The following is a 22,366-nucleotide window of genomic DNA, read 5'->3' as shown; positions in this document are numbered from 1 at the left end:
CAACACCAAGCAATGTTTTTCAATGCTTTTCACAATAAGTTCTTTTCTTAATGTTCCCCCTAAACTCATTTTACAAATTGAAGTACCCATCCATTCCAGAAAAATTTTTACTGTACTGCTTTATGAATGTCCCAACACCAAGGGATACTTTTCCAAGGGCGTTTCACGACAATTTAGTTTCCTATTATCCTTTATTGGCCCAATTTGAAAATTGAAGTATCAATCTTTTTTACCCACAACTTTACTATGCTGCATTTTTGAATGCCGCAACACCAAGCAATAATTTTCAAATGGCATTTAAGAACAAGTTATTTTCTTAATAACCTTCCTAAACCCATTTTACAAGTTAAAGTACCCATCCTTTTCACCCACAACTTTACTTTACAACTTTTTGAATGCCCCAACACCAAGCAATACTTTTCAAATGGCATTTCAGAACAAGTTATTTTCTTAATATCATTCCTAAACCCATTTTACAAGTTGAAGTACCCATGTTTTTCAACCACAACTTTACTTTACAGCTTTTTGAATGCCCCAACACCAAGCAGTACTTTTCAAAGACTTTATTTTGTCTTTTCAAAACAAGTTCTTTACGTAATGTCCTTCCTAAACCAATTTTACAAGTTGAAGTACACATCTTTTCACCCACAACTTTACTACTATAAGGCTTTTCTAATACCCCAACATCAACCAATACTTTTCAAAAGACTTTATTATATCTTTTCAGAACAAGTTCTTTACGTAATTTTTTTCCTAAACCCATTTTACAAGTTGAAGTACTTATCTTTTCCCCACAACTTTACTTTACGAATTCTTTGCACACCCAAACATCAAGCAATACTTTCTAAAAGATTTTATTATATCTTTTCAGAATAAGTTTTTTTCTTAATGTCCTTCATAAACCAATTTTACAAGTTGAAGTAGTCATCTTTTTCACCACAACTTTACTTTACGACTTTTTGCACACCCCAAGATCAAGCAATACTTTTCAAAAGGTTTTATTATATCTTTTCAGAACAAGTTCTTTTCTTAATATGCTTCTTAAACCAATTTTACAAATTCTTAATTTTTCCATAGTAGATAGAAAAAGCTATATCATAGCTGTGAATATTTTCTCTAAAGATAAGCAGTTCTATTTCAATTTTAAATTTTCTCATTGAAGTGAAGAAAAGTTCAAGTTCTCTTCTGAATTTTCTCAATGAAAAAGAAACTAGTTTTTATTCAATTCTATTTTTCCAAATAATATAAAAATTTTCCACTTCAGTTCAGATTTTTCTCAAAGGGATGAAAAAATTTAAAATACTGTTCCAAATTTTTCATAGAAGATAGAAAAGTTCAAGTTCACTTCTGAATTTTACCAAAGAACACAATTCAATTCTAATTTCTCCAGAGAAAACAAAAATCTCCCACTTCAGTTCTTTATTTCACAAAGACATAAAGAAATTTAAAGTTTAATTCTAAATTTTTCGGTCGATGATAGAAAAAGTAATACCATACCTGTGAATATTTTCACGGAAGATAAAAAGTTCTAGTTCAATTTAAAATTTTCTCAACGAAGTGAAGAAAAGTTCAAGTTCTCTACTGAATTTTACCAAAGAACATAATTAAATTCTAATTTCTCCAGAGAAAATAAAAATCTTCCACTTAAGTTCTTTATTTCACAAAGACATAAAGAAATTTAAAGTTCAATTCTAAATTTTTCGGTGGAATATAGAAAAAGTAATACCATACTTGTGAACATTTTCCCGGAAGATAAAAAGTACCAATTCAATTTAAAATTTTCTCAACGAAGTGAAGGATAGTTCAATTTCTCTTCCGAATTTTACCAAAGAACACAATTCAATTCTAATTTCACCAGAGAAAATACAAATCTTCCACTTCAGTTCTTTATTTCACAAAGACATAAAGAAATTTAAAGTTCAATTCTAAATTTTTCGGTGGAAGATAGAAAAAGTAATACCATACTTGTGAATATTTTCCCAGGAGATAAAAAGTTCTAGTTCATTTTAAAATTTTCTCAACGAAGTGAAGAAAAGTTCAAGTTCTCTTCTTGACTTTAACAAAGAACAAACTTCAATTCTAATTTCTACAGAGAATACAAAAATCTTCCACTTCAGTTCTTTATTTCACAAAGACATAAATAAATTTAAAGTTCAATTCTAATTTTTAGGTGGAAGATAGAAAAATTAATATCATACTTGTGAATATTTTCCAGGAAGATAAAAACTTCTAGTTCAATTTTAATTTTTCTCAACGAAGTCAAGGAAAGTTCAAGTTCTCTTCTGAATTTTCTCAATGAAAAAGAAATTAGTTATTGATCATTTCTATTTTTCAAAATAATATAAAAAATTTTCCACTTTAGTTCAGATATGTCTCAAAGAGATGAAAATTTTTAAATACTGTTCCAAATTTTTCACAGAAGATAAAAAAGTTGAAGGTTTCTTCTGAATTTTACCAAAGAACAAAATTGAGTTCTAATTTCTCCAGAGAGAACAAAAATCTTCCACTTCAGTTCTTTATTTCACAAAGAAATAAAGAAATTTAAAGTTCAATTCTAAATTTTTCGGTGGAAGATAGAAAAAATAATACCATACTTGTGAATATTTTCACGAAAGATAAAAAGTTTTAGTTCAATTTAAAATTTTCTCAACGAAGTGAAGAAAAGTTCAAGTTCTCTACTGAATTTTACCAAAGAAAACAATTCAATTCTAATTTCTCCAGAGAAAATAAAAATCTTCCACTTAAATTATTTATTTCACAAAGACATAAAGAAATTTAAAGTTCAATTCTAAATTTTTCGTTGGAAGATAGAAAAAGTAATACCATAATTTTGAATATTTTCACGGAAGATAAAAAGTTCTAGTTCAATTTAAAAATTTCTCAACGAAGTGAAGAAAAGTTCAAGTTCTCTACTGAATTTTACCAAAGAACACAATTCAATTCAAATTTCTCCAGAGAAAACAAAAATCTTCCACTTCAGTTCTTTATTTCACAAAGACATAAAGAAATTTAAAGTTCAATTCTAAATTTTTCGGTGAAAGATAGAAAAAGTAATATCATACTTGTGAATATTTTCCCAGAAGATAAAAAGTTCTAGTTCAATTTTAAATTTTCTCAACGAAGTTAAGGAAAGTTCAAGTTCTCTACTGAATTTTACCAAAGAACACAATTCAATTCTAATTTCTACAGAGAAAATAAAAATCTTCCACTTAAGTTCTTTATTTCACAAAGACATAAAGAAATTTAAAGTTCAATTCTAAATTTTTCAGTGGAAGATAGAAAAAGTAATAGCATACTTGTGAAAATTTTCCAGGGAGATAACAAGTTCCAGTTCATTTTCAAATTTTCTCAACGAAGTGAAGAAAAGTTCAAGTTCTCTTCTGAATTTTACCAAAGAACAATTGAATTCTAATTTCACCAGAGAAAATTAAAATCTTCCACTTCAGTTCTTTATTTCATACAGACATAAAGAAATTTAAAGTTCAATTCTAAATTTTTCGGTGGAAGATAGAAAAAGTAATACCATACTTGTAAATATTTTCCCGGATGATAAAAAGTTCTAGTTCAATTTAAAATTTTCTCAACGAAGTGAAGAAAAGTTCAAGTTCTCTTCTGAACTTTACCAAAGAACACACTTCAATTCTAATTTCTCAAGAGAAAATAAAAATATTCCAATTCAGTTTTAAATTCCCCAAAGTAATAAAGAAATTTAAAGTTCTATTCTAAATATTTAGACGGAAGATACAAAAAGTAATATACTATGAATGTGATTATTTTCCATGAAGATCAAAAGTTTCACTTTATATATAATTTTTCTCAAAGAGAAAAATTATAAGTTGAGTTAGGTTAGGCTAGGTTAGCCTACGTACGCGCGCGTAAGTACGCTAACCTAGCCTAACCTAACTTAACCTAACCTAACTTAATCTAACCTAACCTAACCTAATCATACACCTAACTTTTTGCCTGTCTCTCACCTAACCTAAGCTAACCTAAGTGAAGCGTACGTAGGCTAACCTAACCTAACTTAACCTAACCTAATTTAATCTAGCCTAACCTAACCTAACCATACTCGCCGGAAAAGGTTAGGTTAACTTATCATGAGTGCTCATGATAAGTTAACCTAACCTAACTTGAACTTGTAGAAATTTTTCTATTCATTTATTAATATTTATTTATACCTAACCTAACCTATTGTTTTGGAGGTTAGATGAACGAGTTTGAACGATTGTCTTTAATAATAGAACGAGTCACTCATTTTCTAATTTAAAAATTTGAGGGGTAAATCCATAAGACAAAGGAGCTAAAATTTAATTTAAAATTAGAATAGAATTTTAAATTTTTCATCTCTTTGAGAAAAAACCAGAACTGATGTGGAAATTTTTTCTCTTCTTGGAAAATTCAGAAGAGAACTTGAACATTTTGCACTTCATTGAGAAAATTTAGAATTAAAGTGGAAATTTTTATCTTCATGGTGAATATTCACGATCAATGTATAACTTTTTCTATCTTCTATGAAAATCTTGGAACAGAACTTTAAATTTTTTCATCTCTTTGAGAAAAATCGGAACTCTATTTAAGAAAATTTAGAATTAAAGTGAAACTTTTTATCTTCACTGGAAAATAATCATAATCATAGTATAAATTTTCCTATCTTCTACGGAAAAATTTAGAACTGAACTATAAATTTTTTATGACTTTTAGAAATTAAGAACTGAAGTGGAAGCTTTTTCCATTTTCATTGGTAAAATTCAGAATTGAGCTAACTTTTTTCTCTTCTTTAGGAATATTCAGAAGAGAACTTGAACATTTTGCACTTCTTCGAGAAAACTCAGAATTAAAGTGGTGCTCCTTATCTTCATGTCGAATATTCACAATCAATGTAATACTTTTTCTATCTTCTATGAAAAAGTTGGAACAGAACTTTAAATTTTTCATCTCTTTGCAAAAAATCGGAACTGAATTTAAGAAAATTAGAATTAAAGTGAAACTTTTTATCTGAACTGGAAAATAATCACAATCATAGTATAACTTTTCCTATCTTCTACAGTCAAATTTAGAACTGAACTTTAAATTTTTTATATCTTTGAGAAATTAAGAACTGAAGTGGAAGGTTTTTTCATTTTCATTGGTAAAATTCAGAATTGAGCTAACTTTTTTCTCTTCTTTAAGAAAATTCAGAAGAGAACTTGAACATTTTGCACTTCTTCGAGAAAACTCAGAATTAAAGTGGAGCTCCTTATCTTCATGTCGAATATTCACAATCAATATATAACTTTTTCTATCTTCTATGAAAAATTTGGAACAGAACTTTAAATTTTTCATCTCTGAGAAAAATCAGAACTGAATTTAAGAAAAATTATAAATAAAGTGAAACTTTTGATCTTCATGGAAAATAATCACAATCATAGTATTACTTTTTCTATCTTCCATTTAAAAATTTAGAATAGAACTTTAAATTTCTTTATTTCTTTGGGGAACTTAAAACTGAAGTGGAAGATTTTTATTTTCTCTGGAGAAATTAGAATTGAAGTGTGTTCTTTAGTAAAGTTCAGAAGAGAACTTGAACTTTTATTCACTTCGTTGAGAAAATTTTAAATTGAACTAGAACTTTTTATCTTCCGGGAAAATATTCACAAGTATGGTATTACTTTTTCTATCTTCCACCGAAAAAATTTAGAATTGAACTTTAAATTTCTTTATGTCTTTATGAAATAAAGAACTGAAGTGGAAGATTTTTATTTTCTCTGGTGAAATTAGAATTAAATTGTGTTCTTTGGTAAAATTCAGAAGAGAACTTGAACTTTTCTTCACTTCGTTGAGAAAATTTTAAAATGAACTGGAACTTTTTATCTCCCGGGAAAATATTCACAAGTATGCTATTACTTTTTCTATCTTCCACCGAAAAATTTAGAATTGAACTCTAAATTTCTTTATGTCTTTGAGAAAAAAAGAACTTAAGTGGAAGATTTTTGTTTTCTCTGGAGAAATTAGAATTGAATTGTGTTCTTTGGTAAAATTCAGTAGAGAACTTGAACTTTTCTTCACTTCGTTGAGAAAATTTTAAATTGAACTAGAACTTTTTATCTTCCGTGAAAATATTCACAAGTATGGTATTACTTTTTCTATCTTCCAACGAAAAATTTAGAATTGAACTTTAAATTTCTTTATGTCTTTGTGAAATAAAGAATTTAAGTGGAAGATTTTTATTTTCTCTGGAGAAATTAGAATTGAATTGTGTTCTTTGGTAAAATTCAGTAGAGAACTTGAACTTTTCTTCACTTCGTTGAGAAAATTTTAAATTGAACTAGGACTTTTTATCTTCCGTGAAAATATTCACAAGTATGGTATTATTTTTTCTATCTTCCAACGAAAAATTTAGAATTGAAATTTAAATTTCTTTATGTCTTTGTGAAATAAAGAACTGAAGTGGAAGATTTTGTTTTCTCTGGAGAAATTAGAATTGAATTGTGTTCTTTGGTAAAATTCCGAAGAGAACTTGAACTTTCTTATCTTCTGTGAAAAATTTGGAACAGTATTTAAAATTTTTCATCTCTTCGAGACAGATCTGAACTAAAGTGGAAAATTTTTATATTATTTGGAAAAATAGAAATGATCAATGACTAATTTCTTTTCCATTGAGAAAATTCAGAAGAGAACTTGAACTTTCCTTGACTTCGTTGAGAAAATTTTAAATTGAACTAGAACTTTTTATCTTCCGTGAAAATATTCACAAGTATGGTATTACTTTTTCTATCTTCCACTGAAAAATTTAGAATTGAACTTTAAATTTCTTTATGTCTTTGTGAAATAAAGAACTTAAGTGGAAGATTTTTATTTTCTCTGGAGAAATTAGAATTGAATTGTGTTCTTTGGTAAAATTCAGTAGAGAACTTGAACTTTTATTCACTTCGTTGAGAAAATTTTAAATTGAACTAGAAATTTTTATCTTCCGTGAAAATATTAACAATGATGGTATTACTTTTTCTATCTTCCACCGAAAAATTTAGAATTTAACTTTAAATTTATTTATGTCTTTGTTAAATAAATAACATTAGTTTAATATTTTTTTTTTATCTGGAGAAATTATAATTGAAGTGTGTTCTTTGTTAAAGTTCAGAAGAGAACTTGAACATGCATTAATTTAGTTGAGAAAATTTTAAATTGAAATATAACTTTTTATATTCCTTGAAAATATTCACTAGTATGGTATGACTTTTTATATATTCCACCTAAAAATTTAGAATTGAACTTTTAATTTCTTTATGTCTTTGTGAAATAAAGAACTGAAGTTGAAGATTTTTATTTTCTCTGGTGAAATTAGAATTTAATTGTGTTCTTTGGTAAAATTCAGAAGAGAACTTGAACTATCCTTCACTTCGTTGAGAAAATTTTAAATTTAATTAGAACTTTTTTTCTTCCGGGAAAATATTCACATGTATGGTCTTACTTTTTCTATCTTCCACCGAAAAATTTAGAATTGAACTTTAAATTTCTTTATGTCTTTGTGAAATAAAGAACTTAAGCGGAGGATTTTTATTTTCTCTGGAGAAATTAGAATTGTATTGTGTTCTTTGGTAAAATTCAGTAGAGAACTTGAACTTTCCTTCACTTCGTTGAGAAAATTTTGAATTGAACTAGAACTTTTTATCTTCCGTGAAAATATTCAAAGGTATGGTATTACTTTTTCTATCTTCCACCAAAAAAATTTAGAATTGAACTTTAAGTTTCTTTATATCTTTGTGAAATAAAAAACTGAAGTGGAAGATTTTTGTTTCCTATGGAAAAATTAGAACTGAATGGTTCTTTGGTAAAATTCAGATGCGAACTTGAACTTTTCTATCTTCTATGTAAAAATTTGTAATAGTATTTAAATATTTTCCATCACTTTGAGAAAAATCTGAAACGAAATGGAAAATTTTTATATTATTTGGGAAAATGAAATTGATCAATAACTAATTTCTTTTTTATTGAGAAATTTCAGAAGAGAACTTGAACTTTTCTTAACTTCATTGAGAATATTTAAAATTGAAATAGAACTGCTTATCTTTCGAGAAAATATTCACAGCTATGATATAGCTTTTTCTATCTACTAAGGAAGAATTTAGAATTTGTAAAATTGGTTTAAGAAGTATATTAAGAAAAGAACTTGTTCTGAAAAGATATAATAAAACCTTTTGAAAAGTATTGCCTGATCTTTGGGTGTGCAAAAAGTCGTAAAGTAAAGTTGTGGTGAAAAAGATAACTACTTCAACTTGTAAAATTGGTTTATGAAGGACGTTAAGAAAAAAACTTATTCTGAAAAGATATAATAAAGTCTTTTGAAAAGTATTGCTTGATGTTTGGGTGTTCAAAAGAGTCGTAAGGTAAAGTTGTGGTGGAAAAGATAAGTACTTAAACTTGTAAAATAGGTGTAGGAAGAAAATTACGTAAAGAGCTTGTGTTGAAAAGATATAATAATACCTTTTGAAAAGTAATGCTTGATGTTGGAGTATTTTAAAAGCCTTGTAGTAGAGTTGTGGATGAAAAGATGAGTACTTCAACTTGTAAAATTGGTTTAGGAAAGACATTAAGTAAAGAACTTGTTTTGAAAAGATATAATAAAGTCTTTGAAAAATACTGCTTGGTGTTGGGGCATTCAAAAAGCTGTAAAGTAAAGTTGAGGGTGAAAAGGATGGATACTTCAACTTGTAGAATGGGTTTAGGAATGACATTAAGAAAATAACTTGTTCTAAAATGCCTTTTGAAAAGTATTGCTTTGTAATGGAGCATTCAAAAAGGCAGTATAGTAAAGTTGTGGGTGAAAAGGATGGGTACTTCAACTTGTAAAATGGGTTTAGGAAGGACATTAAGAAAAGAAATTGTTCTGAAATGCCTTTTGAAAAGTATTGCTAGGTGTTGGAGCATTCAAAAAGCTGTAAAGTAAAATTGTGTGTAAAAAGGATGGGTGCTTCAATTTGTAAAATGGGTTTAGGAGGGACATTAAGAAAGGAACTTGTTGTGAAATGCATTAAAAAGTATTGCTGGGTGTTGGGGCATTCAAGAAGCAGTATAGTAAAGTTGTGGGTGAAAAGGATGGGTACTTCAACTTGTAAAATGGGTTTAGGATGGAAATTATGAAAATAACTTGCTCTGAAATGCCTTTTGAAAAGTATTGCTTGGTGTTGAGGTATCTAAAAAGCTGTAAAGTAAAGTTGTGCTGAAATGGATGGGTTCTTCAATTTGTAAAATAGGTTTAGGAGGTACATTAAATAAAGAACTTATTGTGAAATGCCATTTGAAAAGTATTGCTTGGTGTTGGGGCACTCAAAAAGCTGTAAAGTAAATTTGTGGGTGAAAGGGATGGGAACTTCAACTTGTAAAATTGTTTTAAGAAGGACATTAAGAAAAAAACTTGTTCTGAAATGCCCTTTGAAAAGTATTGCTTGGTGTTGGAGCATTCAAAAAGGCAGCATAGTAAAGTTGTGGGTGAAAAGGATGGGTACTTCCTTGTAAAATAGGTTTAGGAAGGAAATTAAGAAAAGAAATTGTCCTGAAATGCCTTTTGAAAAGTATTGCTTGGTGTTGGAGCATTCAAAAAAACTGTAAAGTAAAGTTTTGGGTGAAAAGGATAGGAACTTCAAATTGTAAAATGGGTTTAGGAATAACATTAAATAACTGGTTCTGAAATGCCTTTGAAAAGTATTGCTTGGTGTTGGAGCATTCAAAAAGCTGTAAAGTAAAGATGTGTGTTAAAAGGCTGTGTACTTCAACTTGTAAAATGTGTTTAGGAAGTAAATTAATAAAATATATGGTTCTGAAATGCCCTTTGAAAAGTATTGCTTGGTGTTGGGCATTTAAAAAGCTTTAAAATAAAGTTGTGTGTGAAAAGGATTGGTACTTAAACTTGTAAAATGGGTTTAGGAACGGCATTAAAAAAAGAAATGGTTCTGAAATGCCTTTGAAAATTATTGCTTGGTGTTGGATCATTAAAAAAAGCTGTAAAGTAAAGTTGTGGGTGAAAAGGATAGGTACTTCAACTTGTAAAATGTGTTTAGGAATGACATTAAGAAAATAACTGGTTCTGAAATGCCTTTGAAAAGTATTGCTTGGTGTTGGAGCATTCAAAAAGCTGTAAAGTAAAGTTGTGGGTGAAAAGGATGGGAACTTCAACTTTTAAAATGGGTTTAGGAAGGACATTATGAAAAGAACTTGTTCTGAAATGCCCTTTGAAAAGTATTGCTAGGTGTTGGAGCATTCAAAAAAGCTGTAAAGTAAAGTTGTGGGTGAAAAGGATGGGTACTTCAACTTGTAAAATGGGTTTAGGAAGGACATTGAGAAGAGAACTTGTTCTGAAATGCCTTTTGAAAAGTATTTCTTGGTGTTGGGCATTCAAAAAGCTGTAAAGTAAAGTTGTGGGTGAAAAGGATGGGTACTTTAACTTGTAAAATGGGTTTAGGATGGACATTAAGAATAGAACTTGTTCTGAAATGCCTTTTGAAAAGTATTGCTTGGTGTTGGAGCATTCAAAAAAGCTGTAAAGTAAAGTTGTGTTGAAAAAGGATGGGTACTTCATTGTGTAAAATGGGTTTAGGAATGACATTAAGAAAAGAAATTGTTCTGAAATGACTTTGAAAATTTGTGCTGGGTTTTGATGCATTCAAAAAAGCTGTATAGTAAAGTTATGTGTGTAAAGGATGGGTACTTCAACTTATAAAATGGGTTTAGGAGGGACATTAAGAAAAGAACTGGTTCTGAAATACCTTTGAAAAGTATTGCTTGTTGCTGGAGCATTCAAAAAGTTGTAAATTAAATTTTTGGGTGAAAAGGATGGGTACTTCAACTTGTAAAATGGGTTTAGGAAGGACATTATGAAAAGAACTTGTTATGAAATGTCTTTTGAAAATTATTGCTTGGTGTTGGAGCATTCAAAAAAGCTGTATATTAAATTTGTGGGTATAAAGGATGGGTACTTCAACTTTTAAAATGGGTTTAGGAAGGACATTAAGAAAAGATCTTGTTCTGAAATGCCTTTTGAAAAGTATTCTTGGTGTTGGGCATTCAAAAAGCTGTAAAGTAAAGTTGTGGGTGAAAAGGATGGGAACTTCAACTTGTAAAATGGGTTTAGGAAAGACATTATGAAAAGAACTTGTTCTGAAATGCCCTTTGAAAAGTATTGCTTGGTGTTGGAGCATTCAAAAAGCTGTAAAGTAAAGTTGTGTGTTAAAAGGATGGGTACTTTAGTTTGTAAATTGTTCTTTGGAGGTATATTAGGAAAAGAACTGGGTATTACGTTCATTTGAATATGATTGTTTGATCTTTGAGTATTCAAAAAGGCTGTAAAGTAAAGCTTTGTATAAAAAGGACAGATACTTCAACTTATAAAATGGGCTTAGGAAGGACTTTAAGCAAATAACTAGTTCTAAAAAGTTGAAATAGAGCCTTAAAAAAGTATTAAAAAATGTGGGCTCGGGGGCCATTGGGGCCCTGGGGGCCCTTTGGGGTTGGGGGGGTTCCTTTGGGGTTGGGGGATCGGGGCCCTTTGGGGTTGGGGTATGGGGATCGGAGACCTTTGGGATTGGGGTAGGGGGATCGGGGCCCATTGGGGTTGGGGTAGGGGGATCGGGGCCCTTTGGGGTTGGGGTATGGGGATTGGAGCCCTTTGGGATTGGGGTAGGGGGATCGGGGCCCTTTGGGGTTGGGGTATGGGGATCGGGGCCCTTGGGGGCTGGGATAAAGGACCTCACGACACAGTTCAAATACAACTTGTGTATTATAAAGACTACACAGTTTCAATCTCAAATCCTCTTCTAAAACCTCTTCTAAAATCATCTTTTAAAATGTCTCTAACTGTTTTGCCGAAATAATTCCCTAAAATGCCTAAAATCGTTTCGCACAAATAATTCCTAAACGTAATTTCAACGTATTCCTTTTGTTTTTGGCATCCCTGCGCTGTCACATTTGAAATTTCTAGGAAACCCTTTCCCGCGTTAATCTCTTCATCTCATAAATGTTCCTAGCTACACTATTATGGTTTCGTTAGAATATCAATTTATCTCTCCGACTTAAAGATCAGTGAAGCCGTATTTAAAAATAGAATTTCTATCTCTTTAGAGTCCCGCATAATTCCAAGATAACAAGTGATGTCATTTCTAATTCCTGTCACTAAAGATCAATGAAGCCCTGTTTAAAAATAGAACATTAATTTTTCTCTCTGACCTATAGAGCGTTTATCCCTCAGACCTAAGATCAAAGAAGCCATACTTGTTTCTTTATTCCCCTTTTCGTAAATCAATAATCCCCCTAGCGATTATGTAAATCAAGTTCTCAGAAATTCTCTCCCCTTTCGTGAATCAATAATTCCCCTCGATTATGTAAATCAATTTCACCGAAACCATAAAAATACATCAAAGTGAGAAAAATCAAGTTTTTCCATTCTCACTGACAAAAACCATAAAAACATCCATAAATTGTTCAACACACATAACCATCCATGAAACATCCATCAAAGTGAGAAAAATCCTGTTTTTCCATTCTCATTGACAAAAACCATAAAACAGACATAAATTGCTGTTGACATCCATTAATGTGAGAAAATTCCTGTTTTTCTATTCTCACTGACAAAAACCATAAAACAGACATAAATTGATGTTGAAATCCATGAAAAACATCAAATAAATTGACCAACACTCATAACCCTCCAAGAAACATCGAGAAAAGTGAGAAAATTCCTGTTTTTTCAAGTGAGAAAAATCCTGTTTTTTCATTCTCAGTGAGAAAACCATAAACCACGTGGTTTGTTCGGGAGTCAATAAGGCCTTTCTACTGAGGGGGTGGGTGGCCAGGTGCCCTCCAATCTCTTTTGACTCTTAAAAGTGAACTAGAACTTTAAATTTCCAATCAAATGAGCCCTCTTTGAAGTTTATACGATTCTTATCTTCCATAAGAACCATATATGCCCCCAGGGCATAACTTACAACGACTGCCCCCGGGCCCTGGGGGGTTGTGTCGACATCGGAGTTTTGTTATATGATCTTTAAACGATTTTTAACAAAATAGCTTTCTCAAAATTTTTATCGGTTGCATTTGGGAAAAAAGGGCGTGGGGGGCTGGTTACCCTCCGATATCTTTTGACGCTTAAAAAGTGAACTAGAACTTTCAATTTTCAATCAAATGAGCCGTCTCTGAAGTTTATACGAGTATTCCCTCCACAAGAACCATATATGCCCCCAGGGGATAACTTATAACATTTCCCTGAAGACTGTGGGGGGAGTGTCCTGCTCAAAAATACAATTTCGAGACCTCTCAACTACGTTGAACAAAACGGCTATCTCAAAATTTTGACTGGATGTGTTTTGGGGAAATGGTGGGCGTGGAAGGGGTGTTAGTTGCCTTCCAATCAATTTTAACCATTAAAAAGGGTACTAGCCATTTAAATTTCCAATCGAATGAGCCCCTTTTGAAGTTTCTACGACAACGCTTGCTATAAAAACCTCTTTAGCCCCCAGGGTATAACTTACAACCCTAGCCCTGAAGGCCATGGGGGGGTTGTCATGTTCAAAGACCTAATTTCCAGTATTTTCTACTACGTTGAACAAAATGGCTATCTCAAAATTTTTGATTAGATATGTTTGGGGAAGAGATGGGCGCGAGAGAAGGGTTAGTTGCCCTCCAACCACTTTCGATTATTAAAAAGGGCACTAGCCCTTTGAATCTCCAATCAAACGAGTCCTTTTTGAAATTTCTACGACAAAGCTTTCTATAAAAACCTTATATGCCCCCAGGGCATAAGTTACAACCCGTGCTTTGAGGGCTGTAGGGGGAGTGTCCTCCTCAAAAACATAATATCAATCTGGAAATCAACTACGTAGAACAAAATGGCTATCTCAAAATTTTGATTGGATGTGTTTGGGGAAATGGTGGGCGTGGAAGGGGTGTTAGTTGCCTTCCAATCACTTTTGACCCTTAAAAAGGGCACTAGAACTCTCAATTTCCAATCGAATGAGCCCCCTTTGAAGAATATACGACGACCCCTTCCATATGAAGTGCCTCTGGGAAAAAAAAATACAATTGGAGCCGTATGGCCTTTACAATAGGCAACGCTATAGCTTTGCCTCTGATACGGTCACTTAGCCGGGTACGCAGAACAATCCGTAAGCAATTTCTCTGGAAAACATCTAGCAAATCTTCATCCGCTTTTCGAAGCAGTAGAAAGAGCTGTATTTGCCTCGGGTGGATTGGTGTTTCACTGAGTTGTTAGTAGTAGTAGTAGTTGTTAGTGTTAGAGAAATAAAAATTGCCTAATTACAAGTCTATGCCTGTTTAATCTTCGTAAAAATTAATTCTGGTGTATTTTTTTGGTTGAGTCTGATTTTCTTTCACTCTAGGTTTTGGACATAATATATTAAGATTTATCATAATAGTTTATTATAATTGAATACAAAAATATTAAGTTGATTTGATCTCTTTACCAGGAATCCTCGCTGTTTATAATTTTGTCGAATTTTGTATTTATAATAAAAAAAAAATTCAGCTGAAAGCAAGGAGCAACATTAGAACTTGAAACAAAAACAAAACATTCCTATATGAGGAAGGAGGGGTTTGTCCACTCTTCGACCCCTTCCTAAAGAGTTTGGACAAAAAGTAAAACTTCAGTGTAGGAGCGGGAGATTAAAGAGGGGTCATCCCCCTCATATATAGATTAACTTCTGTTAATTTTAAGTTCAAATGTTGCTTCTTACGTTCAGCTGAAAAAAACTATGTTTTTATTAAACTCTTGATTCTTTAAGAGGCTTAACCAAAATATGAAATGGGATCTGGGATTTAAAGTTTAATGTTAAAAAGAAAAAGATTTTCTACCATAGGAAAGGAACTATCATCCTGTAACACTTCTCAATTCAAAAATAACATCCAAAAAAGAAGTTTTCCAAAGAAAAGTAAAGAGCCACATTAAACTTAAGACATAAAGAAACAAATTCTAATAATAATTCAAACTCGAGAAACTAGAAATTGCTATTAAAGAATAAATGAAATCCAAAACGAAGAGAAATTAAATAAACAATCAAAGCAAATAAACATGCAACAGGTGCTAGCATAAATAACTAATTAAATCATAAAACAAGTAAAACTTGAACTGAATATGCAAATCAAACTTAAAACGAACAAAAATCAATACAAACAGGAGTTTGGCTTCTCCTTGCCCCAGGGGCTGCAGGAACTTGGAATCCGCAGAGGCTGAGCTATTAGACAATGCAACTATTTAGAATAAAATGACTTTTCAAGATCTCTATCAGTGTTAAGGATAAAATGTAAAAGAGCAAGAGGAGGGAGGGGTGGCTGTCCTTTTTTCCTTTTTCAGCATGCCTTTAGAGTTTCAACATAACATCCTTAACCGTTCCTTAGATATTGCTGTTGTGTCCTTTTGTAAACCCTCCTGCACACAGTGTGCTTTAATTTTGTTTGGTATCTCCCTCAAGATTTTCTAAGAGTTCTACTTTATTATTCTTAATCTTTTAGGAGACTCGGGATCAAACATGCCACATCTCCCCAACAACCAACCTTGTATATAAACAATGGGTAACTTATATAACTTACAATACTCGCCGTGGGGGCTGTGGGGTAAAAGTCATCCCCAGAGTATAGTTATGTGACTTTATCGACTAGTTTGAAGAAGATGGCTATTCCAAAATTTTGATCAGATATATTTGATGGAAGGGCAGCTGAAAAGGGAATGGGAGGGGGACTGTCCCCCCCCCCCAACTACTTTGGAGAATCTTCCTGAACATACTCTAAAAGTTTAAGTTTAAACTTAAATACTAAGTTTAAACTTAAGTACCACCATCGACAATGGTGATTCCAATGGTATACTTTTCATTTTGATCTGACACCATTTTCGAAGGGATCGGGCTTTTTTTCGAAATCACCATAAATCCCTTCCCAAGTGGTCTAGTATGAAATGCCATCTATTGATTAAATGCAATTTGTTTTGTTACGACAAGGTGTTTGACGTTATCTCCCAAAGTATTCTGTATTTTAAATACTAGAAAAAGCTCTTAAATACTTATTTCAAATAATCTACTATAAATCTATTTAAATATGTGTTTGAAATACATGGAGAGAATTTAAATACGTATTTCAAATACAAGCATTTGAGTACTGCCCCTTCACTTGTCATGGTTGCAGCGGTAGCTGCAACCTAGTAAAGAGCGAACCACAGCCCATAGTAACCAAAAGTTAAAAAACGCGTTTTGAAAAAAAAGCCTAGTGAAAGACAACTGTCTGTACCTAGTGAAAAACAATTGTCATGTGACACTGATTCAGGAATGGTAATTATTATTTTGATTCGTTTTAAAAGTAAAAGTTCATTGCGAAAAGAAACTTAAGGTGATTTAAAAAAAGCCTGAAACCCCTCGAAAATGGCGAAATTAGTGCTATATCAAGGAAAAAGTCATTTTCTTTGTTGTTCAAGGAGGGGGACATTAATTTATCTGTAAATGCTTTCGACCATGGTGATTCCAATGGTATACTTTTCATTTTGATCTGACGCCATTTTCGAAGGGTTACAGGCTTTTTTTCGAAATCACCATAAATCCCTTCCCAAGTGGTCTAGCATGAAATGCCATCTATTGATTAAATGCAATTTGTTTTGTTACGACAAGATGGTGTTTGACGTTATCTCCCAAAGTATTTTGTATTTTAAATACTAGAAAAAGCTCTTAAATACTTATTTCAAATAATCTACTATAAATCTACTTAAATATGTGTTTGAAATACATGGAGAGAATTTAAATACGTATTTCAAATACAAGCATTTGAGTACTGCCCCTTCACTTGTCATGGTTGCAGCGGTAGCTGCAACCTAGTAAAGAGCGAACTACGGCCCGTAGTAACTAAAAGTTAAAAAACGCGTTTTGAAAAAAAAGCCTAGTGAAAGACAATTGTCTGTACCTAGTGAAAAACAATTGTCATGTGACACTGATTCAGGAATGGTAATTATTATTTTGATTCGTCTTAAAAGTAAAAGTTCATTGCGAAAAGAAACTTATGGTGATTTCAAAAAAGCCTGAAACCCCTCGAAAATGGCGTCAGATCAAAATGAAAATTGGAATTGGTACCATTGGAATCAAACTTAGGCGGCGCAATAGCGCTGCCTATGTAATGAGCGATGTGGGCATAACGTATTATTTTTTTGGTTTTAGACCAGTGCACTTCAAATCGAAGAAGATGTCGTAAAAACTTTAAAAAGGGCTCATTCGATTGAATATTGAAAATACAAGCGCCGTTTTGAAAAGTCGGAAGCAAATGGAGGGCAACTAACCCCCGTCCCACGCCCACCATTTCACCAAACACTTCCAATCAAAATTTTGAGGTAGCCATTTTGCTCGGCGTAGTTAAAAGATACGGAAATGATGTCATTGATGATAACACCCCCCACCGACAGACCTCAGGGCAAGGGCTGTAAGTTATGCCCTGGGGGTATATAAAGTTTTTATACAAATGGTGATTCTATAAACTTCGGAGGTGGTTCATTGGATTTGTAATCAGAAGCTCTAGTACTCTTTTTAAGATTCGAAGTGATCGGAGTGCGGATACCCCCCCCCCCCAACACCTCGTATTTTCTTGAAATACATCTGATAGAAATTTGAGATGGCAATTTCTTGTCCTAGAAACTTCAAAAAAGTATCCTTCGATTGGAAATTACAAGGGCCTTTTTTAATAGTCAAAAGTTATTGGAGGGCAACAAACTCCCCCTCCCCTCGTCCATCAATACCCAAAACACATCTAATCTAAAGTTTGAGATAGCCATTTTGTTCAGCGCAGTTTACGGATCTGGAAATAGTGTCTTTTAAGATGACACCCCCCCCCCCCACCGCAGCCCTCAGTGTAAGGGTTGTAAGTTATGCCCTGAGGACCTATAAAGTTTTTATGGAAAGGGTGGTCGTATAAACTCCGGAGGGGCTCATTGGATTGTAAATCGGATATTTTAGTTCCCTATTTAAGAGTCAGAGTGATCAGGGGCACCCCCCCCCCCCTACGTTGTATTTTCCACAAATGCATCCGATAAAAAATTTGAGATAGCCATTTGTTCAAAAATAGTCCAAAGATCATATAATCAGGCGTTTGGGGGGGACAGAATCCCCATGATTCTGGGGGTAAGGGTTGTAAGTTATGCCCAAGGGGCATATAAGGTTTTCATGGAAGGAATGGTCGTGTGAACGTTAGAAGAGGCTCATTTGATTTGAAATATGTAGTTGTAATTCCTTTTTGAGAGTCAAAATGATGGAGAGCAACTGGCCTCCCTCACTGACATCCCCTTTTCTCAAAACGCATTCGATTGAAATTGTAAGATAGTCTATTTTCTTATCAATAGTCCAAAAATCATATAACAATGTCTTAGTGTGGACACAATCCCCCAGAGACCATGGGTAAGGGTTGTAAGGTATGCCCGGTACGTAAAAGGTTTTTATGGAACGGTTGGATCGGATGGAGCTCATTTGATTGGAAGTTGTAAGATTTAGTGCCCTTTTTAAGAGTCAAACGTGAATGGAGGGCAATCAACCCTCTCCCCCGAAGACTGTCATTCCCCAAAACATATCCGATCGAAATTTTAAGAGAAATATTTTTTCAGCCTTATTGAAAAGTCCAGTAATTATGTCTTTCAGGATGTCAACCTCACCGTAGTCCTCAGGACAAGGGCTGTAAGTTAGGCCATTCGTTCATTGTTGACACCTAGTATGTGAAACAGGTGAGGACATACAGGTTATCAAAAGGACATATAAGCAATATCATAGCGATGGCTAATTGTATTAAGTTGAAACTTCCAGGACTTGATGAGGGGGATGTTCTACTGACCAAAAGGCTATCGGTTAATGCTACTGCTGCTAGTAGTGCTACGGCTATCCAATACTATTCCTAGCAATATTAATACTACTACTGTGACTACTATTACAAATATGCCTATCGGTGTGAAGGTGAAATTTCCAAGAAATTTTGCGGGGGGAAGATGAACTGAATCAGAACACTCCTCCTGTATGCAGGTTGTCAAAAAGGTGTAACAGCAATATCTTAGGAACAGTTTGGTGTGAAGTTGAAACTAACAGAGCTTGTTGTGAGGGATGTTGAACTAACAAAAAGAAAATATTTGCATCCTAATGCTACTGCTTCTACTCATACTACTGCTACTGGCACTATTATTGCTATTTCTATTGCTACTATTGCCACTAAAGCTTAGGCTACCACAATTAATTTTACTGCTACTACTACTACTACTGCTACTACTAATAAAACTAAGGATATTAATTGCGAAAATTTTGGGATATATAGAAAAGGTATGGAACTAATTCGAACCACACACAGCTCACACAGTTTGTCAAGCGGACGCATCAGAAATGCTTCAGGAACGGTTGATGGTATGTATTAAACTGAAACTTTCAGCATAAGTTGTAGGGGATGTTGAAGAAACCAAAGGTGCTATGTGCATACTGCTAATAATGCTGCTACAGCTATTGTTACTGCGCAAGTACGTTGTAAATGTTTTTACTTTTCTTACTTTCCAAAAAAATTTTATCAAACCTTGAAGGAATTAAGATCAGTATGTGTCATTAAACTGACTATCCACGGTAATTTTGTTTCAGTAAAGCGCATATTATGTTCTGGTCTTGAGAAGGCATGGCGGTTATCAGCCCTACTCATGTCTGCTCGTTTCGAGTTTGACTCGGCTATTTATTGTAATTTCTGTTTGTTTTGAATTTCATTTATTTATTGATAGTGATTTGTGGTAGTTTTACGCTTGGAAGATTATCTTACTATTTCTGCTCATTCTTGACTCAATGGAGCTCTTTACTTTTCTTTAAAAAACTTGTTTTGGGGAAACCATTTTTTAAATTAATTCTAGAAAAGATGATTATGATAGTAAAATAGAGACAATTCTAAAGGATATTACAACATATGAAGAACTTAATACAGACCCAACTGAATCGTATGAAGCAAAATTAAGAAAGGATTTAGCGGACCTTAAGATAAATGAAAATATCATATCACAGATGTATTATAAGTCCTTTCCAAAAGCATCGGTTTGCCCAAGAATAGACGGTTTGCCAAAAATACATAAAATAGGTATTCCTCTAAGACCTATAGCATCGACACTTAATTCACCAACGGAAAAATTGAAAAATGGATAACAAAAACACTTAAACTTTTATTACATGTCCAAAATTTTCATATAAAAAGCTCAGAATTCTACAAAAAAAATTGTTTAACCTAATTTAAATAATTTAGGAGGGGAATTCGTTTTTTTAATGGAAAACGAAACAGAGAGAAAGTTAGGGCTTTCCGATATATGGGTCCATAGAAATAACAATGAGTTATATTTTTCAATTTACCGTAAACCGACCAACAATAACCGTTACCCACGTCAAATCATCCGATCGAAGAAAAAAAGGGGAGTAGTTATTTCTTTTAGTTTATAGGGTATTAAAATTGGCATCACCAGAATACATAAGTAGTGAAGAAATTTTCATTAAAGATATTTTAAATAGGTAATGGATACCCCAAAAAGATGATTGCTCAAGTAATAGAAAAAAGAAAAAAAGTTAATGGAACCAGGAATAATGGAAAAAGTTGTGTCAAATCAACAAATAAAATACTTAACTTTGCTGTATATCCTGATTTTGTCAAAGAAATTAAGAAAAGAACTAAAAAAACAAAACAATAAAAACATAATACAAAAACAACACTTGAATCTCGACAAACTATAGGCTCTTTACTAAATAATGGGAAAGAAAAGATTAAAAAAAGAATTTACAAAGGGGTAAAATTTCTTCTTGTGGTAAATTTTATGTAGGAACGACACCGCAAAATTTACAAAATAGATTACTGATTACAGCAGCATAAAAAAGCTATAGACTGCCCGCTAAAATCAGAGGCAGCGCAATAGCGCTGTCTAAGTAACGAACGATATTGGCACAAGTTATTATTTTTGGTTCTTTAGACCAGGGCACTTCGTATCGATGGAGTTGTCGTAGAAACTTCGAAAAGGGCTCATTTAATTGGAAATTGGAAGGCATTGTGCCCTTTCTAATAGTCGAAAGTCATTGGAGGGCAACTTGTACCCTTCCCACGCCCAATGTTTTCCCAAGCACTACCAATCAAAGTTTTGATATAGCCATTTTGTTCAACGTAGTTGAAAGGTCAGAAATTATGTCTTTGAGGATGCAACTCCTCCCAGAGTCATCAGGGCAAGTGTTGTAAATTATGCAGTAGGGGCATATAAGCTTTTTAAAGAAGGCTTTGTCGTAGAAATTTCAAAAGGGCTCATTCGATTGGAAATTGAAAGGGCTAGTGCCCCTTTTAATAGTCAAAAGTGATTGAAGGGCAACTAACCCCCTTCTCACGACCACCATTTCCCCAAACACACCCAATCAAAATTTTGAGATAGCTATTTTGTTTAACGTAGTTGAAAGCTCTGGAAATTAGGACTGTGAGGATGACAATCCCTCCACAGCCCTCAGGGCGAGAGTTGTAATTTATGCCCTGGGGGACATATAAGATTTTTATAGAAAGCGTTGTCGAAGAAAATTCAAAAGGGCTTATTCGATTGGAAATTGAAGAAGGTAGTGCCTTTTTAATGGTCGAAGGTGATAGGAGGGCAACTAACCCCCCTCTCACGCCCACCATTGTCCAAATGCATCCAATCAAAATTTTGACATAGCCATTTTGTTCGACGTAGTTGAAAGGTCTGGAAATTATGCATTTCAGGATGACGCTTTCCCCACAGCCCTCAGGGAAAGGGTTGTACGTTATGACCTGGGGCATATAAGGTTTTCATAGAAAGTGCTGTCGTAGAAAGTTCAAAAGGGGCTAATTCATTTGGATATTGAAAGGGATAGTACCCTTTTTAATAGTCGAAAGTAATTGGAGGGCAACTAACCCCCACTCACACAAACCAGTTCCGCAAACATATCCAATCAAAAATTTTGATATAGGTATTTTGTTCAACGTTGTTCAAAGGTCCAAAAATTATGTCTTTGAGGATAACACTCCCCCCAAAGCCCACAGGGCAAGGGTCGTAAGTTATGCCCTGGGGACATTTAAGGTTTTTATAGAAAGTGTTGTCGTAGAAACTTCTAAAGGGGCTCATTCGATTGAAAATGGAAAGGGCTAGTGCCCTTTTTTAATAGTCGAAAGTGATTGGAGGACAATTAACCCCTCTCTCAGGCTCACCATTTCCCCAGACACATCCAATGCAAATTTTGAGATACCCATTTTGTTCAACGTAGTTGAAAGGTCAGAAATTATGTCTTTGAGGATGACACTCCCCCCAGAGCCCTCAGGGCAAGTGTCGTAAGTTATGTCTTTGAGGCATATAAGGTTTTTATAGAAAGCGTTGTCG

The 22,366-nt window shown here is 33.1% G+C and overlaps 1 protein-coding gene across 1 annotated transcript in view; it reads left to right on the top strand.

The window, feature by feature from the left end:
- The first annotated feature begins 4,782 nt into the window (after nucleotides 1-4,782).
- LOC148953088 (uncharacterized) overlaps nucleotides 4,783-22,366 on the top strand; it is a 106,822-nt gene continuing 89,238 nt past the window's right edge. Inside the window, exon 1 of the mRNA XM_089088293.1 lies at nucleotides 4,783-4,879. Within this exon, the coding sequence (XP_088944419.1) occupies nucleotides 4,858-4,879 (22 nt within the window). The 5' untranslated portion in view covers nucleotides 4,783-4,857. The remainder of the gene's footprint in view (nucleotides 4,880-22,366) is intronic.

Source organism: Artemia sp. Qi Xiang Cuo, chromosome 4, assembly GCF_049724085.1.
Source record: "Artemia sp. Qi Xiang Cuo chromosome 4, ASM4972408v1, whole genome shotgun sequence".
Taxonomy (NCBI): Eukaryota; Metazoa; Arthropoda; class Branchiopoda; order Anostraca; family Artemiidae; genus Artemia; species Artemia sp. Qi Xiang Cuo.
Note: the sequence above shows the minus strand (reverse complement) of the source record. Positions and strands in the feature narration are given on the sequence as shown.